A 26,513-nucleotide genomic window follows, 5' to 3' on the forward strand; every position below is an offset into this window, starting at 1 on the left:
GAACACTAATACATCCTTGGGCTCCCTAGGTTGAATGTCATCCATAACAACTTTCCGCCATGTTAGATTCATACAACTTACAGTCTTGGAAATACATATTCATAATTTGAATTTGAAAGTTATGCAATTTCAAACTCTCACCCTCTGAAACTTGCCTCCCTGTTCATGAACATACACTATGATTATATTTCTACATGCCTTTCTTTTTTGCTGAAATGAGGCCCATGGGTTGTACCTTTACACGAAATGAAAATAAAAAAGTAGTAAGCATATGAAAAGTATTAGGAAATAAAAGAAAATTTCAGAAATAAGGATAAAGATAATCTCTTGGGCTGGAGTGCCCAGGAAAATAAATTGAAAAGATCAGTGTTCATTGAGTTTACTCTCAAGAACGAACACTGACACAGTGGGAATCTTTTGATAACTAGCAATCTCATATAGTTACCCTCTAAAACATTTTTTGCTAGTTTGCACTTGTGCTTACTCCACTGGAACAGGATGTCTGGATGTCATGAGTGAGGACTCCAAACAATAAAGTGTTATGAGAATGTTTATTACATAATGATGCTTTCTCGAGAGAGCAGGACAGACCGCAGGTCGTTCTAAAAGTGGCTAGAGAACGCAGGGAATGGTGACTGGTTTGTTATGATGGATCTTATGTGGGGCTGGGGTGATGGCACTTACAGTGTGAACGTTCAACTAATGCCAAGGGAAGGGGCACTCGGGCTTTATTATTAGCTTGCCCTGCCCAGATGGACAGAATAGTAAGAGATTATAATGAGGCTTAACAGGTACCATTTGTCCGACATCAAAAATGGAGTCAGACTCTTCAATGTAAAACTGAATGTTTACTCCTGACTTGGTAGGGGAAGACCACAATGTTCCTCATGCTAACACACTACTTTCCTTTTCCTGGTGCACATACAGACCCCGCTGCACAATATGATTGTTGGAAATGGTGAGATACTGTTTAGATAAATCACCTAAGGTATCTTTACACTTCTGATGTCACAATCATATTTCTATTAAGTTATAGTCGAATATTAAAATACATGTGGAAGTCATAGAATATGTCCCAGCTACAAGCCTTTTGTAAATCCCTCTTTAAGGTAGAATGGAATGAATGGAATCTCAAAATCAGTCCTTTCATTTCTCTACCAAGGTACTAGAATCAGAATATCGGTATTGAAACTTGGCAAATTATTTTATTTTAGGTTCAGATAAATAAAATTACAATAAAATTTCAAAGGAAATAAATCTTTAAGTTAGGAAACCCTGGACTAATAATTTTTGAATCCATTTGGAACACCTGTCAAGCTGGTCATGGGTTGCAGGGAACATACTCTCAGGATAAAGAACAAAGTCTGCTGAAAACTTCCCACAGTTATCCTTGACTACCTTGTCATTTAATATTAATAAGAGGTATTATTAATTTGGTCTGCAAAATGTTTTCTCTAACATCTTTTTCTTTTACCTTCTGTTGTTTAGGCGTGAATATGAAATTTGAAAAGTCCCTAATAACCTTATTAAAGTTGCATTATTAAAATTTCTAGCTAGTTGGAAAAAATTCCTGGGATTATCATGTCCACATAAGACAAAAATGTAATAACGAAAAGGGCTTTGCCCCTCACCCTTGGTCACACAGTGGCCATCCTGCTCTAAGGAGAGAGGGCTGAGTGCTAATGGAGGTAGAGCCAGCGGAGAACCGCCCAGGGAACCTGTCACATCCCACATCACAACTCTGGGCTTCCTGTTACTTGGGAATGATAAACCACCTACTTGTTTCAGCCTTCCAGGAGGACACTCACAAAGACAGTCCTATGTGACCAAAAAGATGAATATTTTGTACTGAGAGTAGAATGGAGCATTTGAGAGGGGTTCTTGAATTTAAAATTTTGTAGCTTAGAAAAGCTTCATTAAAACATCCCTTCAGGGGCATCTGGGTGGCTCAGTCGTTAAGCATCTGACTTTTTTTTTTTTTAAAGATTTTATTTATTTATTCGATAGAGATAGAGACAGCCAGCGAGAGAGGGAACACAAGCAGGGGGAGTGGGAGAGGAAGAAGCAGGCTCATAGCGGAGGAGCCTGATGTGGGGCTCGATCCCATAACGCCGGGATCACGCCCTGAGCCGAAGGCAGACGCTTAACCGCTGTGCCACCCAGGCGCCCCAAGCGTCTGACTTTTGATTCAGGCTCAGGTCATGATCTCAGGGTCACGAGATGAAGTCCACATTGGTCTCCATGCTTAGCAGGGAGTCCGCTCAAGATTCTCCCTCTCCCTCTCCCCCTCCTCCCCGTCAAACAAATCTTTAAAAAGCAAATCCCTTCACTGATGAGTTAGAGCTGTTTGACACATGTTGCCTAAAATTCACAATGCGAACAAGATATAGCGTGAGAATTTATGACGAAATGTTCAGAACACGAAGTTACAGGAATAAGGAATTTGGTGCCACAGATATAATTACATGTTTACTTGACCATTTGAAGCATTTGCACTGCAGTAACTTTCTACATTCACTCACTCTATCAGGAACTCTTCTGATCACTGATACTCACAGGAAACAAAATCCCCTGCCTTCAAGTAGCTTATATTCCGTAAGGGTAAGTCTAAAAGGATAAAATATGATGATGCTAAGTATGGTAAGTGTGTTCACATACAGTGATAGACTTACAGGGTTTCCTAATTTAAACAATGTTTTCAGGCAGCGCCCATACGATGAGGTGACATTTGAGCAGAATCACTGAAAGTGTATCATGTAAATACAAATGAGGAAGGGCAGGTGGGTAGAGGAAACAGAAGGAGAAAGTTGTCAGGATGGGAAAATATTTACTGCGACTGGTATGTGGCTTGGTGAAATGTCATATTAAGTTTCTACTGGAGACATTTAAAATTTGGGACTCCTTATAGTTACAATTTTTTAAATTTTAACAAAATTCCCCAGAGTACTTAAGATGATATGTAATAGATCCAAAATCATGATGACCTGTTTAGAGACTGCACAGACGTATTTCTTCATGGCAGCCTTACCACTGCCAAGAGAACACAGGGGTGGGGTGGGGTAATGAACTAATGGAAAGATAGTAAATACCATTTGTCAAAACTATCTGAGAGGTTTGATCCCAGGACTTGTTAAGATACACGCTCTTCCTGTTGTGTACACCCCTGTAGCCAGCCAGGGGTATATTGCTACTTCCACTTATGAACGTGTATCAAGTAAAACTGGTGGGTCTTTGTGCCCCAGTTATATCTTCAATGTCCATATCATAAATTTCTTTTACCATATAATAAAGTACTGTACTTTCAAATGAATAGTAACAAAACGCATATTTCGTATATTTTCCTCATGAGTACAAGACCTACTGACTCCCATTTATTCCTAGTTGTACTCTTCCAATTGAGACCAGTCTTTTGTCACCAGTGCCTAATATTTGACTACAGAATTGACTTTTCAGTTATGTTTCATATCCCAAATTTTATACTAATTCAGATGTGGTGAGAATGTGACTCTATGAACAAGGTTGGCAAACTTTTTATGTAAGGAACAGACAGTAAATATTTTATTCTTTGTAGCCCATGCTGTTTCTGTTCAGCTATTCCAGTATGTCCTTATTGGATCAAAGTACCTCTTACACTTCATCTAAAAACAGATGGCATATTTGGCTCATGTTCTGTAGGTTGCAAACCCCTGATCTACACAAGGGAGTTAAGAGCACCAGGATAAGTAGCTCTATGGGTAAATTAGAAGCAACTTCCTATTTTTAAATCTCTTTAAAATACAGTGGACTGTTTAAGAAACTAACGGTCTAGTGCATATGTAAAAGTAAACCTGTAATAACGATAGCATAGGGCAGGAGTGGAGAAATGGAAGTACACGTGGAAAGGAAGGGTCTGATGCTCTCCAAGAAGAAGTATCAAGTCACAAGAAGGTAGACGAAGTTGTGTAGTACGACCACTACAGCAAGCACTTAAACAATAGCTGTAGCTGACACCAGTAAACCAAAAAAGATTTCAAACAAAACCATTTGTAAAAGCTATTTCAAAGAAGAGAGAAAGGGGGAACAGGAGAAAGGAGATATGATGAAACCAACAGCAAGATAATTTAAGTCTATATAATATCAGTAAAAGGAAATGGTCTAAAGACCCCAGTGAAAAGCAAAAATTGTAAATTGTAATTTTTAAAGACCAACGACAATGTTTCCTACAAGAAATTCACTTCAAAAAGTAACGGACACAGTAAAATCATGGAAAAACGATAAACACTATTAGAATAGCTGGGGCACCTGGGTGGCTCAGCCATTAGGCGTCTGCCTTCAGGTCAGGTCATGATCCCAGAGTCCTAGGATCAAGCCCCACATCGGGCTCCCTGCTCAGCAGGAAGCCTGCTTCTCCCTCTCCCACTCCCCCTGCTTGTGTTCCCTCTCTTGCTGTGTCTCTCTCTGTCAAATAAAATCTTAAAAAGAAAAAAAAATAGAGTAGCTATATTAAGATCAAAGTTGATTAAAAAGCAAATAATATGACCAAGGATAATGAAATCTATTTCATAATCATAAAGGGATAAATTCACCAGAATGGCATGAGAATCCTAAACCATACACCCAGCAGCAGAACTTCAAACCCCCTGAAAAAACGGACAGGACCACAATGACAGACCAATCCACAGTCAAGAAATTTCCATGCCCCTTCTCTCCATAATAGAACAAGTAGAGAGAAAATAAGGACCTAGACAATTGTAACATGAATGTCAAGGAAACTGACCTAATTGACATTTACAGAACTGAGAGATAATAGAAAATAACGTATATTGGTCTCTGCCTCTGGTTCCTGCACAGAGCTCCTAAAACCCTTATCTTTTCCTGAGTGATAAGAGTACTAGGAGCATCTTTTGTTATAATGAGGCAACTCTGGGTGGGCTCCTGGGTGGGCCTGAAAGACCAAGCCATGATTAGAAGCTTGGGATCTTCAGCCCCATCCCCTTTTCTCCAGAGAGAGGAGAGGGGCTGGAAATGGAGTTAATGACTGGTCATGCATATGTGGGGAAGTCTCCTTAAAATCCTAATAGTTGGGGGTTTGGAGAGCTTCTAGCCTGGCGAACACAGCCACTCCAGGAGGGTGACGCACCCCAACTCCACGGGGACGAGCTTCTGCACTGAGGACCTTCCCAGACCTCATTCTATGTATCTCTTCATCTGACTGTTCATCCGTATCCTTTATCAAATTCAAAGGTGGTACAATTACTGGAGATAATGACTTTGGGAGGTTAAGATGGGTGAGGAGAAAAGAAAAGGTGATTGAAAGTACCAGTCAGCTTTCCAGAAGCTTTTCTGATAAATATAGATAGATAGATAGATAGATAGATAGATAGATAGATATAGATATATCTCCCTGCATTCTTATGGTCTTACAACAACAAACATCTATTTCTTCCTCATGTCACATCTATCATTATTCACCTTTTGCTTGGTTCTGTCATTTAAGTCTGGGATTCGGAGTAAAACCTCAGTGTATGTGGGACATACCATTCTTGCACAAGAGAGAAGAGAGTGTTAGAAGGAGCAAACAAAGCTTTTAAAGCTCATATTTACATTAAAATATGCCATTCTACTCACATCAAATTGACCAAGCTGGCTATAAATTGGGCAAGAAGTGTAATCCCCTCGGAGAAGAGTTACCTAAGTCAAAGAGCAGACATGCATACTCTCACAAGAGGGTGATAATTAACTGGAAATGATCTTACAATATATGATTGTATGGCTCCTACCAGAAATAATTTCCCCTTCTTTGTTTACACAAAATACACTTACCTTTGTCCCAAAAGAAAAAAAGTTCTACCCAAACATGACTTCAGTCACATGGGAGGGTGTCGTAATAGTCTCGTGAGATTCCTCTTGGTTGAGAACCTCATGTGGAGTCCTCGCTCATAACACATTACGGTGGAACAGAGAAAAACCTCAACAAACCCTCCCATTCAGAAAAGAAAAAGGAGGGACCCAGTAGTCTCTGGTCCACAGCAAACGGGTAGGAATGAGGAGTGATCCTTTCCTCAGCAAATGCTTTTATCCTGAGAATAGCTGTCCAGTCCTTCATCCTTTGTGTTTCACTGTTCTTGACTTCAGCTAATTACACCTGCCAGAGTATTAGAAACTCTGCCTTCCTTGTACAACATTTCCCCAGCTACTTCCTTCCCATCAAATTGCTGAGTCCCAAAGACTATTGGACACTGACGAGATCACAGCTCCCTTGTATTACAAACTTGGTGCTCTGTCAACAGGAGGATATTTTTATTTATTTATTTATTTTTAAAGATTTTATTTATTTATTCGACAGAGATAGAGACAGCCAGTGAGAGAGGGAACACAAGCAGGAGGAGTGGGAGAGGAAGAAGCAGGCTCATAGCGGAGGAGCCTGATGTGGGGCTTGATCCCAGAACGCCGGGATCACGCCCTGAGCCGAAGGCAGACGCTTAACCGCTGTGCCACCCAGGCGCCCCAGGAGGATATTTTTAAATAGCACTTTATGTGATACCCAACAGCTACATTTTCCATTAGCTACGACTACCATGTTTTGCAAGACATGCTGAACTCCAGATTTCTTTCAGGGTCTTTGAGCTTCTCAGGGCCCTCTAGCAGAGCCATACCTGTGCTTTCTACTCACTAAGCCATCTTGTCCAAAAGGAGCAATTCCACAGGAGACACTTTAATCAGCTGCAGGTTACTTCAAAGGACATTAGGCCATGTCCTTCGTTTAGACTTTGCCATGATTTTGTGTTTTAACTTGCCCTGAACCCTCAAAGTAGTTTTTTAAAGATTTATTTATTTGTGAGAGAAAGAGAGAGAAAACGAGTGGGAGGGGCAGAGGGAGAGGGAGAGAGACTCTCAAGTGGACTCCGTGCTGAGCACAGAGCCCGACGTGGGGCTCAGTCTCACAACGCCAAGATCATGACCTGAGCCGACACCAAAAGTCAGACGCCTAACTGACTGTGCCACCCGGCACCTGGACCTTCCACGTATTTTTTTTTTTTTCAAGATTTTTTATTTATTTATGTGACAGAGAGACAGCCAGCGAGAGAGGGAACACAAGCAGGGGGAGTGGGAGAGGAAGAAGCAGGCTCCCAGCCAAGGAGCCCGATGTGGGACTCGATCCCGGAACGCCGGGATCACGCCCTGAGCCGAAGGCAGACACTTAAAGACTGCGCTACCCAGGCGCCCCCTTCCACGTATTTCTTAATGGTAAGTTTCACCAATTGGAGATGAGGCAAAGTTACATCCTTAAATCCTGCTTGCAAATCAGCTTGTTCAGGTCTGATGCGAGGTCTTTATTGTAATACTGTGTTAAATGCAGTTGAGAACAAAGTGGCGTGTTACTATCTTTTGCTTTCCTGATCTTTCTATTGGTGGGGGTGACATACAGGCGTGATCACATTTGCCAAGGAAACATTTGCCAAGATCTGGAGACGTTTTTTCATGTCCTAATTGTGGTGGTTCTACTGGTATCTAGTGGGAAAGGCCAGTAGTGCCGCTAAATAGCCTCCGATGCACGGGACAGCTTCACACAGCAGAGGATTACCTGACCCGCACTGTCAACAGCATAGTACAGCTTATACCATGTAAACAGCAAAAGAACGCAGGAAGGTCTACACTAATACCAGATAGATTGCAGAGAGGATAAAAGTACTGAGTAAAAAGGGGGAGAGTACATCATGATAAAAGGGTCACTCAAACAAGGTGACTTAGCTATCTTGAGCGTATATGCACCAAAGAACAGCTGCAAAATACGTGAAGCAACAACGGATAGAAACAGACAGGAGAAATAGACACATTCGCAGTTACAGCCCGAGACTTCAGTGCAGGTCTCTCAATAATTGACAGAACGATGACAGAAAATCAGCAGGACACTGATGAATTTTACACCAGCGTCAAGTCACCGGATCTAATCAGCATTTTTCCAACACCACCCAAACACAGGAGAGAACACGTTTTGTTTTGTTTTGTTTTTTGAAGAACATATGCCAGGACAGATTATATTCTGGGCCATAAAATACCCCTCAACAAATCCAAAAGAATGGAATCATAGTGTGTTCACTGCCCGCGGTCGAATCCAACTACAAATCGAAAACAGAAAGCTACCAGGAACATCTCCGAACACTTGGAAACTAAACAACTTACCTTCAAATAATCCACAGGTCAACGAGGGAGACTCAAGGGAAATGCGCAGGCTGAAAGAAAATGAAAATACCACGTCATAATCTGTGAGGTATAACTAAAGCAGCACTGAGAGGGAAATTGATAGCACTCAATGTTTACGTTAGAAAAGAGGGAAAATATCCAAGAATAATCTAAATTGCAGTTAAGAAATCAGAGTGGACAAAAATAAACACAAACCAAGCAGAAGGAAGAAAATAATAAAGAGAAAAAAAAAGTAAGATTGAAAATAGGAAAACAATAGAAAAATAAAACGAAGAGCTGGTTCACTGAAAAAATCGATAAAATTACAATCCACTAGCAAAACCACCTAAGAAAATAAGAGAAAACACAAATTATTCATAACAAATTAAACAGGGACTATTTCTCTAGAATCTGCAGATATCAAAAGGATGGTAAGGGTCGAATACAAAACTCTACATGCATGAACTTGAAAACTTAGGTGAAATGGACTGATTCCTCTACATGTACGCCCTACCACAAATCACCCATGTGAAATCTATCATAGGAATACTTTGAATTGAAAAGTAAATTTGTAATCTTAAAATACCCTCCAAAAAAGAAACCTGCAGGCACAGATAGTGAGTGGTGAGAGTTTAGCTAATATTGGTGCCTTATCATCCATTTTATGTGGCCAGGTGGCCGCAGGGATCTTGAACTGACACTAGCTCCTCCCTAGATAAGAGCCCACAGAGTCACAGGCAAATGTTGGTTCCTGATATATTCTCCCCCACCTCCCAGGGCCTTCCCTTTGGAAGCCCTTTAGATACGACCCCCCACACACCCCCAAAAGCTTACCAAAACCCTGCTGTGTTTGGTTTGAATTGACCAATATGGCCTTAACCCAGAACCCCAAAGCATTCCATTGAGGGACACTAATAAATGCATGTACCCCAGGTCCTGCCCTAAGGTCTCTGCCTGGACCCTGCCTTAACCTCCTCACATGACCCCTACTGGTGTCCAGAATAGCTCCCCCAGATCTGTGAGTAATAAACTTCTCCACTTCGCTCTCCCTTATAGTCTTTTATTGAACCATGGCTCACCATCTGACATCTAGGGCTCTACTTAACAAATGTTAATACAACAAAGTCATGACAGCAACACTAGACAATTCTATCAAACCTACAAAGAATTAACAGAAATTCTACACAATTTCTTTCAGAAAATAGAAGGAGAGGCAATACTTTTCCCAACTGAATTTGTGAGGTTGGTATTAGCATAATATCCAAATACACAAAAAATTAACAGGGAAAAAGATAACTACCAACTAAATCCCAAATGAAGATGAGAAATTCTTAGCAAAATATTAGCAGTAGAAATCAACACCACCAGAAAGAATTGTACACCATGACCAAATGGGTTTATTTGAGGGACAGAAGGCAGTTTCAAATTCAAGTCAGTGTAATCCACAATGTTAACAGGCTGGAGAAGAAAAATCACAGGATCCTGTCAATTGATACAGAAAAAGCATTTGACAAAACTTAACACCCATGTACAGTATACACTTTCAGAAATCTAGGAACAGATGGACATTTCCTCAACTCAATAAAGAACTCCTACAAAAAACGTATAACAAACATCATACTTAATGGTGAAAGACTGGATGCTTTTCTCCCAGAGGCTGGGAACAGGGCAAGGATGTCCACTCTCACCACTGATATTTGATGTGTTATTAGACGTTCTAGCCAGTGAAGCAAGGGGAGAGGAGTAAACAAAAGTGACAAAGAGAAAAGGAAGATAAAACAGTGCAAGCATTTGCAGAAGACATCCTGGTTGTGGTAGACTGAATAACGCCCCCACCCCAAAGGATGGCCATGTCCTCATGCCCGTAACATGGGGTGTTACTGTAAATGTCATAAGGGAGTGTGCAGCTGTGCTCTGGCGAGGATCATGAGGTGGGAGATTATCCCGGATGATCTGGTAAGTGTGATAGAGTCCTGAGGGTCCTTATAAGAAGGATGCAGGTAGAGTTAGTCATGTAGAAGCTGGTGAAGGGATGGAAGCCAAGGGGCAGAGCTAAACAAGTTTTAAGATGCGAGGCTGCTGGCTTTTGAAGATGGAGGAAGGGGACCACGAGGGAGAGGATGTAAGCAGCCTCCGGATGTGGGAAGGTAAGGAAATAAATTCTGACCTGGAATATCCAGGAGGAGCACAGTGCTGTGTGGATCCGTGTGACACGTCTGGCCTCCAGAACTGTAAGAGAATCAACTTGTTAGTCTAAGTCATTCAGGGTGTGGTAATTTGTCACAGCATCACTAGGAACATTTTTGAAGTTGTATATGTAGAAAAACCAAACGACTGTACAAAAATTTCTAGAAATCTCTAGGAAGAGATTTCAGTTAACCATCTGGCCATTAAAGTTACTTCACTTAAGACCTGAAAGAACTCTTCATATTTTGTACCTACTTTGTACCTGTCACTGCCTTATGTTCATTTTCATGTCACAAAAGTCTCAAAACAACCCACTGGTTTCTGTATCCCTTGGTGTAAAATGGGGGAAAATGTAAACTAAACATATAATCTGGGTCACAGTGTGTGGAAGGAAAAATTGTATTTAAGAAAAAATTGGGGGGGGGGCTGGGTGGCTCATTCTGCCTTTGGCTCAGGTCAAGTTCTGGAATTGAGCCCCACATCGGGCTCCTTGCTCAGTGGGGAATCTTCTTTTCCTTCTCCCTCTGCCTGCTGTTCCTCCTGCTTGTGCTGTCAAATAAAATCTAAAAAAGAAAAAAAGGAAGGAAGGAAGGAAGGAAGGAAGGTTTTACTACAGTTGAAAATGGATCATGTAACATATTGCTTAAGACCCTAATTCGAAATTGACCTTTTAAAATCATTTGGAAAATTGCTTCTAGTAATATTTATTATCTAATAAACATTTCCAAACAACTTGTTTAAAATGTCAATACATCTTAAGGCAATTTATCTAAATAGTATTTTATAAGCATTTTCAACAACCATATCATACAATGGAACCTATGTGTAGAGGGAAGGGAATGTAATAAATTATTAGCATGAAGAAAATTTTGTCTTTCCCAACCAAGAAATCAGGAATTTCAAGAGTAAATATTCAGGTTTACTAAAGAGTATCCATTTCTTGATGGTTGACTACTGATACTTTTTTTTTTTTAAAGATTTTATTTATTTATTTGACAGAGAGAGCCAGCCAGCGAGAGAGGGAACACAAGCAGGGGGAGTGGGAGAGGAAGAAGCAGGCTCATAGCGGAGGAGCCTGATGTGGGGCTCGATCCCATAACGCCGGGATCACGCCCTGAGCCGAAGGCAGACGCTTAACCGCTGTGCCACCCAGGTGCCCCCCAACTACTGATACTTTTAAGGCTCACTACCACCTCTATTCTACCCATCTGGGCAAGATGATAAAAAAAGCCTACGTGCTCCCTCCTTTGATGCCAGCTGAAGTTCAAACCACAGCAGGTACCCTCCCCCCAACCCCACCCAGTAACCACCTTAACACACCAAACCAGTCCCCATTTCCTGTTCTCTCGAATCATTTTTGGACCAGCCTGGAAGTCTACGTGCCTGCCCTAGAAATCTTCATTAGGTAACACGTGTTCTCGTAATGCTTGTAGTGCATGGCATCACCAGTCTCAATATCCAAACCCAACTTTGGTTAGGGTTCCACCTGCTCCAGCGGATGGCCACAAGCGCAAATTAACAAAAAAGGTGGAGGGTGTATACATGAAATTTCTAGTTTATCTATCAGATGTTTCCATTATATACTGTTTGTCCTAAATTATTTCACGAGTGCTTCAAGCTCAAAATAGATTATTTTTGGCCATATTTCTGAAATTATTTTATTTCTGAATTTTTCATGTTTCCTACGTTCCTACTTTTGCTTTATTTAAGTCAAGGTGCATACCATGGTTGTATTTGGGCACAAGACACATGAAGAAATGTAATCACATGGCGCATATTCATGAATGGGGGGCAGACTTTAGGGGATGAGAGTCCTGAACTTGCACTGCTACGGCATTTTCATTACTGCCACATAAACATCCTGGGGCAGAGTATGTAGAGAATAACGCAAGTGCTAAGTATATAATCCCCAAACTGTTCTTTGATTCCATCATGGAGAGAAATTGTCAGAGATTCCTTCACCCTTGAGAGCCTAATGGTGCACGGTTAGTGTGTGTTACAAAGTACCCCACACAGGTGGGATAAACTGTGTTAGAAGAACATGACTCCTTCAGAGTTATGGGGAAATTATTTAAACTTTATTAATTACAACATGAGAGCTGTGATACATTTTGAAGAAAACAATAGCAAAATGTAATGGCAGGAGTTAACTATGAATTGTGCACATACTGTCCCAGTTCTTTCCATTCCATTGCCTTCTTAGATAACTGCTCTCTTCAATTTCCAAGAAAAGGGAAATCTGTCAATAATAATATATCAATTTGTCATTGACAGATTAGAACAGTTATTAACATCTTCCCCTGCGTTGCTTCTACCACATAATCAGTCCCTAGTGAACAAACTATCACTGTCCTCCCATGACAAGTCCAGTCCCTATAATTCATCTAGAGAAGGGGGCCCTGAATGTAACAAGCATGATGGCTTATATGGAGGTCTGCATCGTTCTCTGCCTCTCCCCAATGCGAATTCATACAATAGTGAATCTGACAACTCAGTGTCCTTGTTCCAGGGAACGAGGACATAAATAAGTCACACCCAAGAAGTAGGCTCCTTCATCTTGTGATTCCTCTTCAGAGACCATCAGGAAAGGCCTATAAGCGAAGCTTAAGATCAACAGATTTCAAACTTCAGGTTGAAACTCACAGTAATGTAGCCTTTTCAAGAAAACTCAAGTAAATAAATACCTCGTACACAGAAAATAATGAGCTACTTCCACACGTCCTTGTTCCCATGATACAGGAATCTCAACATTTTTGGACACATTTCTGCAGTAACATCTCAGGTTAATCGCAGAGAACTAAAGACAATTATTCCAGTTATATCCAGTTATTCCTGGATTCTCTGATGTGTGGTCTGTGGATTGGTCAAAAAATTTATCGGATTTATAAGAGTTCTGCCCAGTATCAAATCATTGGTGAATCCCGAGGGCACACTGTTCCTTAAAGGCACTTCCACATTCGGCATATTTGGTGTAGCTTCCCCTACATAAATTCTCTCATTACTCCAAAGGCATGAACATTGGATGAAAGCCTTACCACTTTCTTTACATTTGTAAGGTAGCTCTCCAACATATATTCTCTGATGTTCCAGTTTTGACGCTGGGGATAAAACCTTAGCATACACGTTACTTTGTGTGGTTTCTCTGAAAGATGTGTATTCTGATGTCATTGTGAGGCCCAGATAACAGCTCTGCCACATTTACATGGTCTCTCTTAACATGAACTCTGTTGTTGCAACATACTTGGAACTCAAGGTAAGGGCTTTGCCACAATCGTTGCATTTATAAGGTATTGCTCTAGCACGTTCCCCAATTTTTGATCTTTGGATAAAATCCTTGCCACATACATTAACTTTGTGTGGTTTCTCTAGTGGATATTTAATCATATCTGGTGTTTCTCTACCGGATATTTACTCATATCTAGTGAAGAGTACTAATTTAAAACTTTGCCACATCTGTTACACTTATAAATATGAACTATTTGGTGAACGCTGAGTTTAAGGCAATCCCTAAAAGCCTTGCCACGTTCAGTACATTTGTAAGGTTCTCTCCAGTATGGATTATCTGATGACTGGTGAGGTGTGACCCTCGAGTAAAGGCTTTGCCACACTCGTGGCATTTGTAAGGTTTCTCTCCAGAATGAATTCTTTGGTGAATCCTGAGGTCAGACCATTGTCTAAAAGCCTTCCCACATTCAATACATTTGTATGGCTTTTCTCCAGTATGAATTTTCTCATGAAGCCTAAGGTGTGAACCCCTGTTAAAAGCCTTGCCACACTCCCTACATTTGTAAGGTCTCTCACCTGTATGGATTACCTGATGTTTACTTAGGCTTGCACGGACACTGAAAGATTTGCCACACTCATTACATTTGTAAGGTCTCTCGCCTGTATGGATTCTCCGGTGATTTACAAGGTGTGAATTTTGACTGAACACCTTGCCACACTCATTACACTTGTAAGGTTTCTCTCCAGTATGGATTCTCTGATGACTTCCTAGGTGTGAATTTTGACTGAAAACTTTGCCACATACATCACATTTATATGGCTTCTCTCCTCTATGGATTATCTGATGTGTACTGAGGTGTGAGCCCTGAGTAAAGGCTTTGCCACACTCATTACATTTGAAAGGTTTCTCTCCAGCATGAATTCTTTGGTGAATCCTGATATCAGACCACTGCCGAAATGTCTTGCCACATTCAACACATGCATATGGTTTCTCTCCAGTATGATTTCTCCCATGATGCCTAAGGTGTGAACGCTTGGTAAAGGCCTTCCCACATTCACTACATTGGTAAGGTTTCTCTCCAGTATGGATTACCTGATGGTAAGTTAGGCTTGACCGCACACTAAAGGCTCTACCACATTCACTACATTTGTACGGTTTCTCCCCAGTATGGATTCTCCGATGACTTGCTAGGTGTGAATTTTGACTGAAGACCTTCCCACATATATCACATTTATATGGTTTCTCTCCTGTATGGATTATCTGATGTTTAGTGAGGTGTGAGCCCTGAGTAAAGGCTTTGCCACACTCGTGGCATTTGAAAGGTTTCTCTCCAGCATGAATTCTTTGGTGAATCCTGATGTCAGACCATTGTCTGAAGGCCTTGCCACATTCAATACATTTGTATGGTTTTTCTCCAGTATGAATTCTCTCATGATGCTTAAGGTGTGAACGCTTGATAAAAGCCTTGCCACATTCATTACATTTATAAGGTTTCTCTCCAGTATGGATCACCTGATGGCTTATTAGGCTTGAACGCACAATAAATGCTTTGCTGCACACATTACATTTGTATGGTTTCTCTCCAGTGTGACTTTTCTTATGGTCAGTCAGGCTTGAACTTTGGATAAAAGCTTTACCACACTCATTACACTTGTGTGGTTTCTCTCCACTATGAATTCTGTGATGTTTTACAAGCTTTGAACTTTGGCAAAAAGCCTTGCCACATTCATTACATTGGTAAGGTTTCTCTCCAGTATGGATCACCTGATGGTTTGTTAGGCTTGAGCGCACACTAAAGGCTTTGCCACACTCATTACATTTGTAAGGTTTCTCTCCAGTGTGTATTCTCCGGTGATTTGCCAGGTGTGAATTTTGACTAAAGGCTTTGCCACATTCATTACATTTGTAAGGTTTTTCTCCAGTATGGACTCTCTGATGACTTGCAAGGTTTGAATTTTGACTGAAGACTTTCCCGCATACATTACATTTATATGGTTTCTCTCCTGTATGGATTATCTGATGTCTAGTGAGGTGTGAGCCCTGATTAAAGGTTTTTCCACAGTCATGACATTTGTACGGTTTTTCCCTATGTGCTTTCTGCTCTTGCGTCAGTGTCACAGGGTGAATAAAATCACCCCCACATTTATTAGCAATGTTGGTTTGGACCGTAGGAGGAATTCTCTGAAGTGGTGAAACTGAGGAACCATTGTTGACGGACTTCTCAACTTGATTACATTCATAAGCTTTCCCTTCAGTCTGAAACATGTGTAGCTCACCCCCAAAACTTAATCCAAGTCTATTTACAGCATGCGTGTTTCCCGCATCACTTTTACCACGCTGATCTCTTTTATCAGTGAGACTGTGTTTATGGGTTACGGACATTTCTTTGTAATTTATTTCATCATCTCCCCACTGCCACTCAAAGTCATGCATGTTTTCCTGGATTTCCCTGAAGTAAAAATCTTTGATTTCATGGCCCTCATGCCTTTCCAACATCGCTGTCTGGAATACTTCTCTTGTATTACTGTTCTCCTTTGGTTGTAATTTCTTCATCACATGTGTAGGAGAGACATCTATAAGATATAAAGAGCCATAGGTATCCTATTAATTATAGTTCACAAATAAACGTTCCATGTTGAAAACATAGTATTACAACAGAAGTAATACTTATACTGAACACAGTTATAAAACTTCCCATGATCTTCAAAATTTTAGTAACATTAAAGGGATAGGATTTTTTTTTTTTTTTTTTACTAAAGAGGGCTCATCTGTAATACAAATTAATTTTAGGATAGCCTAGTTTCAAACACCCAATGACAAAAATACTCATGCTGTACAAAATTATGTTAGCTCTCAAAGAAAGGGTATTTTTCTTTCTTTTTTAATCCCAGGATAGTTAACGTACAGTGTTATATTAGTTTCAGGTTACAATATAGTGATTCAACAATTCCTACATCACCCCATGCTCATCACGACAAGTGCACTCCTTGATCCTCATCACCTACTTAACCCATCCCCCACCCAACTCCCCTCTGGTAACCATCAGTTTGTTCTCCATAGTTAAGAGTCTGTTTCTTGGTTGTCTCTTTCCCTCTTTTTTCCCCCTTTGCTTGTTTGCCTTGTTTCTTAAATTCCACAAATGAGTGAAATCATATGCTCTTTGTCTTTCTCTGACAGACGTATTTCACTTAGCATTATACTCTCCAGCTCCATCCATGTTGTTGCAAATGGCAAGATTTCATTTTTTATGGCTGAACAGTATTCCACTGTATACATATCTTCTTTATCCATTCATCTATCGATGGATACGCGGGCCACTGCCATAATTTGGCTATTGTAAATAATGCTGCTATCATCATAGGGGTGTTTGTATCCCTCTGAATTGGTGTTTTTGTAACTTTTGAGTAAATATCCAGTAGTGCAATTGCTGCATCTTAGTTCTATTTTTAACTTTTTGAGGAACCTCATACTCTTTTCCACAGTGGCTGCACCAGACTGCATTCTCACCAACAGTGCAAGGGGGTTCCTTTTTCTCCACATCTTCACCAACACTTGTAAGACAGGGTATTTTTTTCACCGTGATCCCAAAGCACATACCAATTGGCAGTAAATATGTCTCATAACAGAGAAAAAAGTACTACACAGAATTTTCTGTATACTTGTATATAAATAAGTGCTGAAGACCAGATAATCTATTACAATGGTAAGTAATCCAGAACAAGCTTATCTGATGAATAATATAAATAAATGGCAACCTAGCACTGCAAAACAAATACAGCATTGAGAAAATGAAGAATTTAATTTTTTTAAAGATTTTATTTATTTGAGAGAGAACACAGAGGGAGAGTGAAAGGGAGGAGACTCCCTGCTGAGCAGAGAGCCCAATGACGGGCTCGATCCTAGGACCCTGAGATCATGACCTGACCTGAAGGCAGACAATTAACTGACTGAGCCACCGAGGCACCCCAGAAAATGAAAACTTTAATAAAACAATGTTTACAAAATGAAATTTTACAAATACCTGTTATAAAATTCTCTGTACTCATGAAATATAGGCATTTTACAACATTAACAAGTGGTACATGTCAGTTATATTGAATAAACTATCTGTAAATCACAATAAAAATTAATAAATAAAATATTCTAGTAACCCTTGATAAAACCAGCAATAAATAATAAGTAACCAAATTATAGAAAATTGTACTCTGTGGAGCTCTAAACATTTCCCCTCAAAAGTAAAAGAAAGCAAGGCACCTGGGTAGCTCAGTTGGTTAAGTGTCTGACTCTTGGTTTTGGCTCAGGTCATGATCTCAGGTCATGGAATCGAGCCCTGTGCCAGGCTCCAAGCTCACTGCAGAGTCTGTTTTCAAATCTCTCCCTCTGCCCTTCCCCCCACTCACATGTTCTCTCCCTCTAAATAAATAAGATAAAATAAAAATAGAAGAAAGATTTCTATTCTAGAAGAGCACACAATAGGAAAACTGGGAAATATGTTGAGGTCACTGACTTCTAAAATATCAGGTCAGAAAAATACGTTACAAAGGAATTGGAGAAAGAAGTCAGAAGTCACAATTATGATTTCCTGCCTACAGTTATGTAACAGCCAAACAACAGAGCAATTCCCTATCTATGCAGTGCCCTCTAGTTATTCAGTTCATTAGCCCCAAATGTATATAGCTCAGAGTGTATTCTTTGAAAATTTACTAAGATCAGAGACAAAATTTTGAGAACTGCAAAATGAAAACATACAGAATATGATGCAAAGGGATATCTCATAACAAACATGACAAAGTCGGTATCTCTTATTAAACAAAAGTAACTTTTGAGTGTACCATAAAATATGCAATATTCCATACCATCAACAGGACTAATTTGTATTTTTTAAAAGATTTTATTATTTATTTTGAGAGAGAACGCATGTGCGAGAGAGCTGAGGGAGGGGCAATGGGAGAAGGAGAATCACAAGCAGACTCCCTGCTGAGCACAGAGCCCAACGTGGGGCTCAATATCACGAGTGTGAGATCATGACCTGAGCTGAAAGCAAGAGTCAGATGCTTAACCAGCTGCGCCACCAAAGTGACTCGTCTGAAGACTGAGTGATATACCAGCGAGGAGAAAAATTTCGTCCGAGAGCTCACAAGAAAGAAGCTTTTGTTTTCCCGTAGAACTCTCCCATTGCAGAGTTTCTCGAACACTATTAGTGGTGAGGCTTCCTCTCTGCCCTTCTGAGCTCTTCCCTGTGTTCCCACCTGTCACACATTCCCACCCGTTTGGTTTTATGCTATTTGCTCTTTGCCCTCCACAGTCTAGGACTCTTTCCCTTGCTCCAAAAAGGACATAATATTCAGATCAGCAACAGAAATTCCTGCTTATAAGAAGAAAAGAACATGAATGTGATGTGTTATGGCTTTCCACAATCCTAGCTCTTTGTTCAGCTGAGGAGAGAGGATATCACAGATGGATCTAGAACAAATGTATCACAAACTCCTCCACTGCTTGCTTCCTAAGAGCACAGGCAACAGTATAACACGCAGATTTATAGCTGTCTTCTAAAACTACTGAATCAAAAGCACAGGGGAAGAAAACAGGAAACTGGGTATTTTAAGTTTGCCATATGGTTTTATGCATTCTTAAACTCTAGAACAACCCCTGAAGAAAGAAGAGAGTAGAAGTCCAGATGCCACATTATGAGGCTTTTCATTTCTGAGTCAACAGGGCTTCAATCTCAGTCAAGCAGGACAGGGGCCCCCAGAAGACAGACAAGGGAAAATGCAAAGATACCCAAGGGTAGACCCCCACTTCTGGAGGAACGTTTTCCTCACCCAGGGAGACCAGGTTCCTGTAGTTCTCCAACATCACGTCCCTGTACAACTCCTGCTGAGCAGGGTCCAGGCACTCCCACTCCTCTTGAGAAAATTCTATGGCCACATCCCTGAAGGTCAACCGTCCCTGAAATGAAAACACACTTCACCAAAAGGCCATGGGAAAGTTCTTCACACAAAATGAGAAGAGAGAAGTGTATGTAACAATTTGGTAACGTGAGTGTTCAACAGATCCCTGTTAAGGTATTGTGAGCAACTTCTGTGTCTCTAATTTTAATTTCTTATGCATTCCCGTAAGGATTATGATGCCCTCCAAATAAGTGTGGATCTCTCATTTATGTGGACAATGCATGACATAAAGCAGACACATAAAAAGTCAATACTGCATTGTCTCTACAAAGTATTAGATAATATGTCCTACATGCTGAGTGATAGCTAGACGAGCGAGAACACGAGTGCTATCTTCAGATGACAAATTCATAGTGGATCTAAAAACTGTGATGAGGGTAACAACGGCAATAACTTGGAAGTCTGTTTGTTTTAAGACTTTATTTATTTGACAGAGAGAGTGCAAGCAGGGGGAGCAGCAGGCAGAGGGAAAGGGAGAAGCAGGCTCCCCACTGAGCAGGGAGTCCAATGCAGGGTTCGATACCAGGACCCTGGGATCATGAACTAAGCCAAAGGCAGACACTCAACTAACTGAGTCACTGAGGCAGCCCTAAATGTTACTATTCGTACTACTATTCTACTATTTAAATCATTAGCCTGACAGTATAGAAAGAACTGAAGGCCATGGAATATATTTAATTTCTACTGCCAAAAAATATGAAATTTACAAAATGACGTCTTTTACAAAAACCACGGACTTTCACATCCACGCACTTGTGCACACACGCGTAAACAACATGAATTAACCGAAATGAGAAGAGTTCTTTCTCAACATAATTTTGAATGATTTTTTTTATTCACATGTATTTCAGCATGTTTGGGAAAATGACAATTTATAAATTGTACTTAATTCAGTTTGTCAATATGACTGTATAGTAGGCTGGTAAAGAGATGGTACAAACATGAAAAAAATATAGAATACTTTAACTCCAGTCTCTATAAAATACCTGAATTCAAAAATATTTATATTTTAACCATTTAAATGTAGGTATGTAAGCATTAACAAAAGCCAAACGGTTTATTTATTCCACTAATAAAGCAATGGTTCAAGATTAGAAGAGTTACCAGTGTTATACACTAACTGAACAGATTAAGATTTTTAAAAAAATCGCAGTAATAGATACTTGAAAAAAATGACAAAAAGGAAACTGGGGAAAAAATTATCACTAAGCAAGAACATTTCACCAAATGTCATGACTCAAGTGAAAAACACTGCATGCATTTCCTCAGAAATTATGGTGGAGGAAAGAGGCTGGCCGGGGCTCCTGACATTCACCATCCTACAGCATGCCTGAGCAGGGACGAGAGGAAGAGGCTGAAGGAGGAAAAAACAGAGAGAGAGAGAGTCAAAGAGCTGGAACTGTTGAAATTCACAGATCTAAGGACAGAAATAGGCTAAAAATGAAAGCAGGACAAAGATATTCCAGGCAAGTGGGATCCTAGAGAGAGCAGGGGTCCCTATATTTTATCAGACAAAAGAGACTATGAGACAAAAACTGTCACAAGAGACAAAGGACATTATAATGATAAGAGGGTCAATTCACCAGGAAGATGGAATTATGAACACATAGGCATATAACACTAGAGCCCCCAAGTATATAAGGAAACAGTAACATATTTCAATACGCAGTTTCAGAAGATCTAGAAGGAAACAGAGGACCTGAACAGCACTATCACCAAATGCACCTACCAGACAGAGAGAACACTCCACCCAACAACAGCAAAACATGGTCTTCTAAAGCACACATGAAACATTCTCCATGACAGACCACATGTCATGCCACAAAACAAATATCAACAAATTTAGGAAGACTGAAACCATAAAAAGCATCTTCTCTAACCACAGTGAACTGAAACAAATACAAACAGCAAAACGGAAACAGAAAAATCCACCAAATGTGGAAATTAAAACAATTCATCCTTAAGCAATGAGTCGAGAAAGAAACCACAAGGAATTTTTAAAGCGTCAGATGAAAATGAAAATACCACACATCCCAATGTAGGGATATGGTGAAAGCAGCACTGAGAGGAGCGTCTACATGGTGAATATTTACATTAAACAAGAGGAAAGATCTCAAATCAGAAATCTAATCTTACACCTCAAGGAAGCAGAAAAAGAAGAATAAACCGAACCCAATTTAGCAGAAGGAAGAAAGATTACAGCAAAGAGGATAAAAAATATAAAAATCAACAAATCAAGAGTTGGGTTTTGAAAAGATTAACAAATTGACAAACCCTTAGCTAGACCAAGTTAAAAACAAACACACACACAGAGGCGTCTGGGGGGTGCAGTCAGTTAAGTGTCCGACTCTTGGTTTCGGCTCAGGTCCTGATCTCAGGGTTATGAGATCAAGCCCCACGTGGGGTTCCACACTCAGCGTGGAGTCTGCTTAAACAATCTCTCTGTCCCTCCTTGTACCCCTCCTCTCCATGCTCTCTTTCTAATAAATACATAAATCTTAAAAAAAAAAAAAGAAAGAAAGAAATGGAAGACGAGACATTACAACTAATGACACAGTCCTTTCGAATGTTTAGAAAGGACTCGAAGACGGTACTATGAACAATTCCATGCCAACAATGCATAACCCAGAAGACAAGGGTAAATTCATGGAAACACACAACCTACCAAGACCTAATCATGAAGAAGTAACAAACGGGAACAGAATTATACCTATAGAGGACATGCAGGCAGGAATCGAAAATCTCCAACAAAGAGCCTAGGACCAGATGGCTTCACTAAAGAATTCTACCAAACATTTACAGAAGAATTAACCCATCTCCTGCTAAAAATCACCCAAAGAATTGAAGATGGAACACTTGCAAACTCATTCTATGAAGTCTGCATGATTCTGATGCCAACCCCAGATAAAGACACAAGAGCAAAAGAAAACTACAGACCAATATCCCTGATGAATACCAAATCGAAAATCCTTAACAAAATACTAGCAAAACAAATTCAGTAGTACATTAAAACGGGTATCCATCATAACCAAGTGGAATTTATTCCTCCAAGGTAAGGATGATTCAACATGCAAAAATCAATCAATGCAATACACTAATAGAATGAAGGAAAAAAAAAAAGCCCTGATCAACTCAATTAATGCAGAAAAAGTCTTTGATAAAATTCAACAACCTTTCAGGATAAAAACACTCAACAAACCAGGAAGAGTAAACTACCCCAACATAATCAAAGCCATATATGAAAAGCACATCACTAACATACTCAATGGTGAGAGATGGAAAGCTTTTTCCCTAAGATAAAAAAGAAGGTAAGGCTTCACACTCTCAGCATTACTCTTTAACAGAGTACCGGAAACCCTAGCCACAGAAATTACCAAGAAAAAGAAATAAAACCCATCCAAATTCGAAAAGGTTGACTTCCTATTTTAAAACTGATGATGAATAAAACACTTTCCATTCCATTCCCAATCATTAAAATTTTGAGTTTTGGTTTTTGTTGTTGTTTTTTAAGATTTTATTTATTTAACAGAGATAGAGACAGCCAGCGAGAGAGGGAATACAAGCAGGGGGAGTGGGAGAGGAAGAAGCAGGCTCCTAGCAGAGAAGCCTGATGCGGGGCTCGATCCCAGAATGTTGGGACCACGCCCTGAGCGGAAGACAGACACTTAACAACTGCACCACCCAGGCGCCCCATTTGTTGTTGTTTTAATTTAAGTGATCTCTACACCCAGCGTGGGCTTGAATTTACAAGCCCGAGATAGAGAGCCACATGCTCTTCCCACCGAGCCAGCCAGGCACCTCTAATCACTAACATTTTGAAGGCAGTGATTTACTTGTTCAGCTTCAAATGTAGTATAATAACAGAACAGATTTCTCTGAATTGGTCTCTTTTTCTAGAAGTTACCAGGTATTTGGGGACATTAATACATGACTTCCATGTGCAGTTTCTTCTACCCTGGCGTACGAAGAGCTGACAGCGCATCCAGACGTGGCCCTAAACAATCCCCGCTGCCCAACTGCGCTGACGCCACAGGGCCCACACCCACCTCCAATCTACGCCCATGTGAAGCCCGTCATGATGCGCCCCATGGAGTCTCCTCATGGCTCCACGCCACTGGGTCACGATGAGAAGACATCTAAGTGGAGATGGGACTGAGGGAAGGCCTGAGTGTAAACGAGCATGTGTCAAGGGTACTTTTAGAGATCAGCAAGTCCAATAGGAAGGAGAAACAGAACATCAACCAAAAATATGAGTTTACCTGAGAAAAAGCCATTCTGGACTCCTCTTTCTCTTCTCTTCCTCCTTTTCTGAATCTGTTTCTCAGGCAACATGAGTCTGTCTGAGAAGTCAACCTTGAAAGTTGAAAATATGCGGTTTAATGCTTAGAATGATCATATCCCACCCTATGCCACAACCACACACACAGGGCAATGCTCCCCCCGCGGGAGAGATGGCCCTCGGCTGCCCACTGCCACAAGAGGGGCTCACGGACAATACACGCCTACGCAAACACCAGCAAGCGAGCTTTGCCACCCCTTTCTTCAGATAACACTCCCTTCCTGGTGAAGCCCTAACACCGCAGCAGTGGGGACCTCGGGGGCCCTGACCCTCCCCTTCAAATCATAGACCTGCCCTGCAAACCCCCTGCAGAGCAGAAACCCACTCCCCCTAAGCCCAGATCTCAGGCCTCAGACACAAAGGGCCCAGAGCCTTGGTGCTTAATGCCGAATACAGATCAGAAACACCGGGGGGCACTTCGAATATTATCGAGGCTGCTCCCCACCCCCCCAACTATCTGAAGGGGAATCTATGAGGGGGGCACCAAGGATATATCTGCAAAATGCCTGCGCAATCTCATAGGAAGCTGGGATTGAGCACCACCCAGAAGAGGCAAGATCAACGCACCTCCCACTGTTTTTTCTTTTCCAGCTTGACTGAAGTGTAACTGACAAAAATTATGTATATTTAGGTGTACAGTGTGATCATTCGAAGCAATTATCACAATCAACTCACGTCCATCACCTCACAATTACCATTGTGTGCACGTGTGTGGTGAGAACACTTAAGATTTATTCTCTAGGCAAACGTCAAGTATATAATACTTATGATTAACTATAGTCACTGTTCTTTACCCCAGGTACCCAAACTTACTCATTCTACAAATGGAAGGTTGGACCTCTGAGCAACACCTCCCCGACTTTCCCCACCTGCCAGCCCCTGGTAACCACCAATCGAGCCTACGGTTCCAGAAGTTGGGCGTGTTTAGGTTCCACGTGTCAGCAAGATCACACAGTATCTGCCTGTCTCTATGCGGCTTATTTCACTTAGCATGATGCTCTCCAGGTGCATCCAGGTTGTCGTAAATAGGATTGCCTTCATTTTTATGGACAAATAATACTTCACTGTATACATATGTTTCAAATTTTCTTTATCCGCTCCTCTGTCGGCATTTAGCTTGTTTCCATACCTTGGCTGTTGTGAATAATACACGCCATAATGCACAAAGGAGTGCAGATATCGCTTCAAGATACTGATTTCATTTCCTTTGGATACAGATCCAGAAGTGTGATTGCTGAATCAGACGGTAGTTCTACTTTAAATTTTTGGAGGAAACTCCATACTGTTTTCCAAAATGGCTACACCCGTTTACATTCCTGCCAACGGCGCACAAGGGTTCCCTGTTCTCCACTTGCTCACCAACACTTGTTGTCTCTTATCTTTTCCTGATAGCCATCCTAACAGATATGCCACCTCCCACCTGCTCTCCCCTTGGAGGCTGTTGTCACCAGGACCCAGACCTGGAAGGGGAAGGGGCAGAAGGGAACATGCAGGGCAGGCGGCAGAGATGGGGGGGAGCGGGCCAAGAGGTTCCCCTGAGAAGTGGTATCAGATTGAGGACTTGGGGGAGGGTATCTCCCACCTGCATCTGAGGGGCCAGACAGTTCCAGGCAGAGGGACAGGCCCTGGGAGGGCCCTGGGCAGGAGCAAGCCTGCACCCAGGAAAGCGGAAGAGGCCAGCATGGCTGCCTCAGGGTGAGGAGGGGACCAGCACGAGAGGAGGTCAGAGAGGCACCTGGGGAAGCAGATAGGGAAGGGCCTGGCCTTCCAACATTTGCCTCCCACATCTCTAAAGAATTTTAGAAACTGTGTATTCTTCCTGTCATTTTAAGTAAACACTTAATTCTCTCTTATCTTACTAACACTTGCGAATAATGTAATTTCTTACATATTTTATGTTCATGCCAAGACGTGTATCTAAGTCCCAGGAAGTACAAGATGGCCCTTAACCAAGATGTACAGGACCTTTAGAAAAGGTCAAGACCATATTTGGACAAATTAAGATGCAGACGCGTGTCAGACATCCTAGCAGAGATGGAGAGACACACGGACACGGGGTGCAGAGCTCAGCAGAGAAGGGAAAGAAAATCAGTCTTTCAAGGAAGAGGGAACGATCAACCGTGCCACATGCTGGTGACAGGAGCAGGAAGATGAGAACAGGAAACCAATCACTGGACAAAAGGGAGGTCCCTGGAGAGTCTCAGTAGCACAGTGGCTGTGAAAGCTTGACCGGATGGGGTCCGAGCGGTGACTGAAAGCAAGGTTTGAAGACAGAGTGTTTAGTGTACTGTGCTCTGAAATGAGCATAAAAAACGACACTTAATAAGGGGGAAACAGTTAACTGAGAATGTTTTGCTCTATAGATGGAAGAAGAGTGAATAAAAAGGGTCTGCGGTATGTGTGTCTCTGTGTCTAAGATACCACCACCCCTGCCTGCTGACCAAGTAACTTCCAAAGAGTAAGGCATATGATGAGGTGCAGGAAGGATGCCCAAAAGATCCCCAGAGGTCACCGTGTGCAGCGGAGGCCGGCGGCACCCCCCAATCCACCCCGTCAGGACCAAGGCATCATCCTGCCGCAGCCAGCTCTCCCTGCGGACGCAGCTCAGGCCCCGGTTCCACCAACAGCACGGGGCACCGTGTCTCTG

At 41.3% G+C, this 26,513-nt stretch overlaps 1 protein-coding gene across 1 annotated transcript; it reads right to left on the reverse strand.

The window, feature by feature from the left end:
• Positions 1-12,412: 12,412 nt before the first annotated feature.
• Positions 12,413-23,816, reverse strand: LOC103657333 (zinc finger protein 665-like). Its single transcript, XM_008684780.2, has 3 exons — positions 23,787-23,816; positions 19,399-19,525; positions 12,413-16,149 (listed from the first exon to the last, which is right to left on the reverse strand). The coding sequence occupies exons 1-3, from the start codon at positions 23,799-23,801 to the stop codon at positions 13,826-13,828; spliced, it is 2,466 nt and encodes an 821-aa protein (XP_008683002.2). The 5' UTR covers positions 23,802-23,816; the 3' UTR covers positions 12,413-13,825.
• Between the last annotated feature and the right edge of the window lie 2,697 nt (positions 23,817-26,513).

The sequence above is a fragment of the Ursus maritimus genome, unplaced genomic scaffold (genome assembly GCF_017311325.1).
Source record: "Ursus maritimus isolate PB19 unplaced genomic scaffold, ASM1731132v1 scaffold_19, whole genome shotgun sequence".
Classification (NCBI taxonomy): domain Eukaryota; kingdom Metazoa; phylum Chordata; class Mammalia; order Carnivora; family Ursidae; genus Ursus; species Ursus maritimus.

What these genes read in the sequence shown, in the direction of transcription:
- LOC103657333 (XM_008684780.2), bottom strand. An exon ending in CAGGAACCTGGTCTCCCTGG is followed by an intron (nt 16,150 to 19,398) that starts GTGAGGAAAACG and finishes TATATCTTATAG; the next exon opens with ATGTCTCTCCTACACATGTG.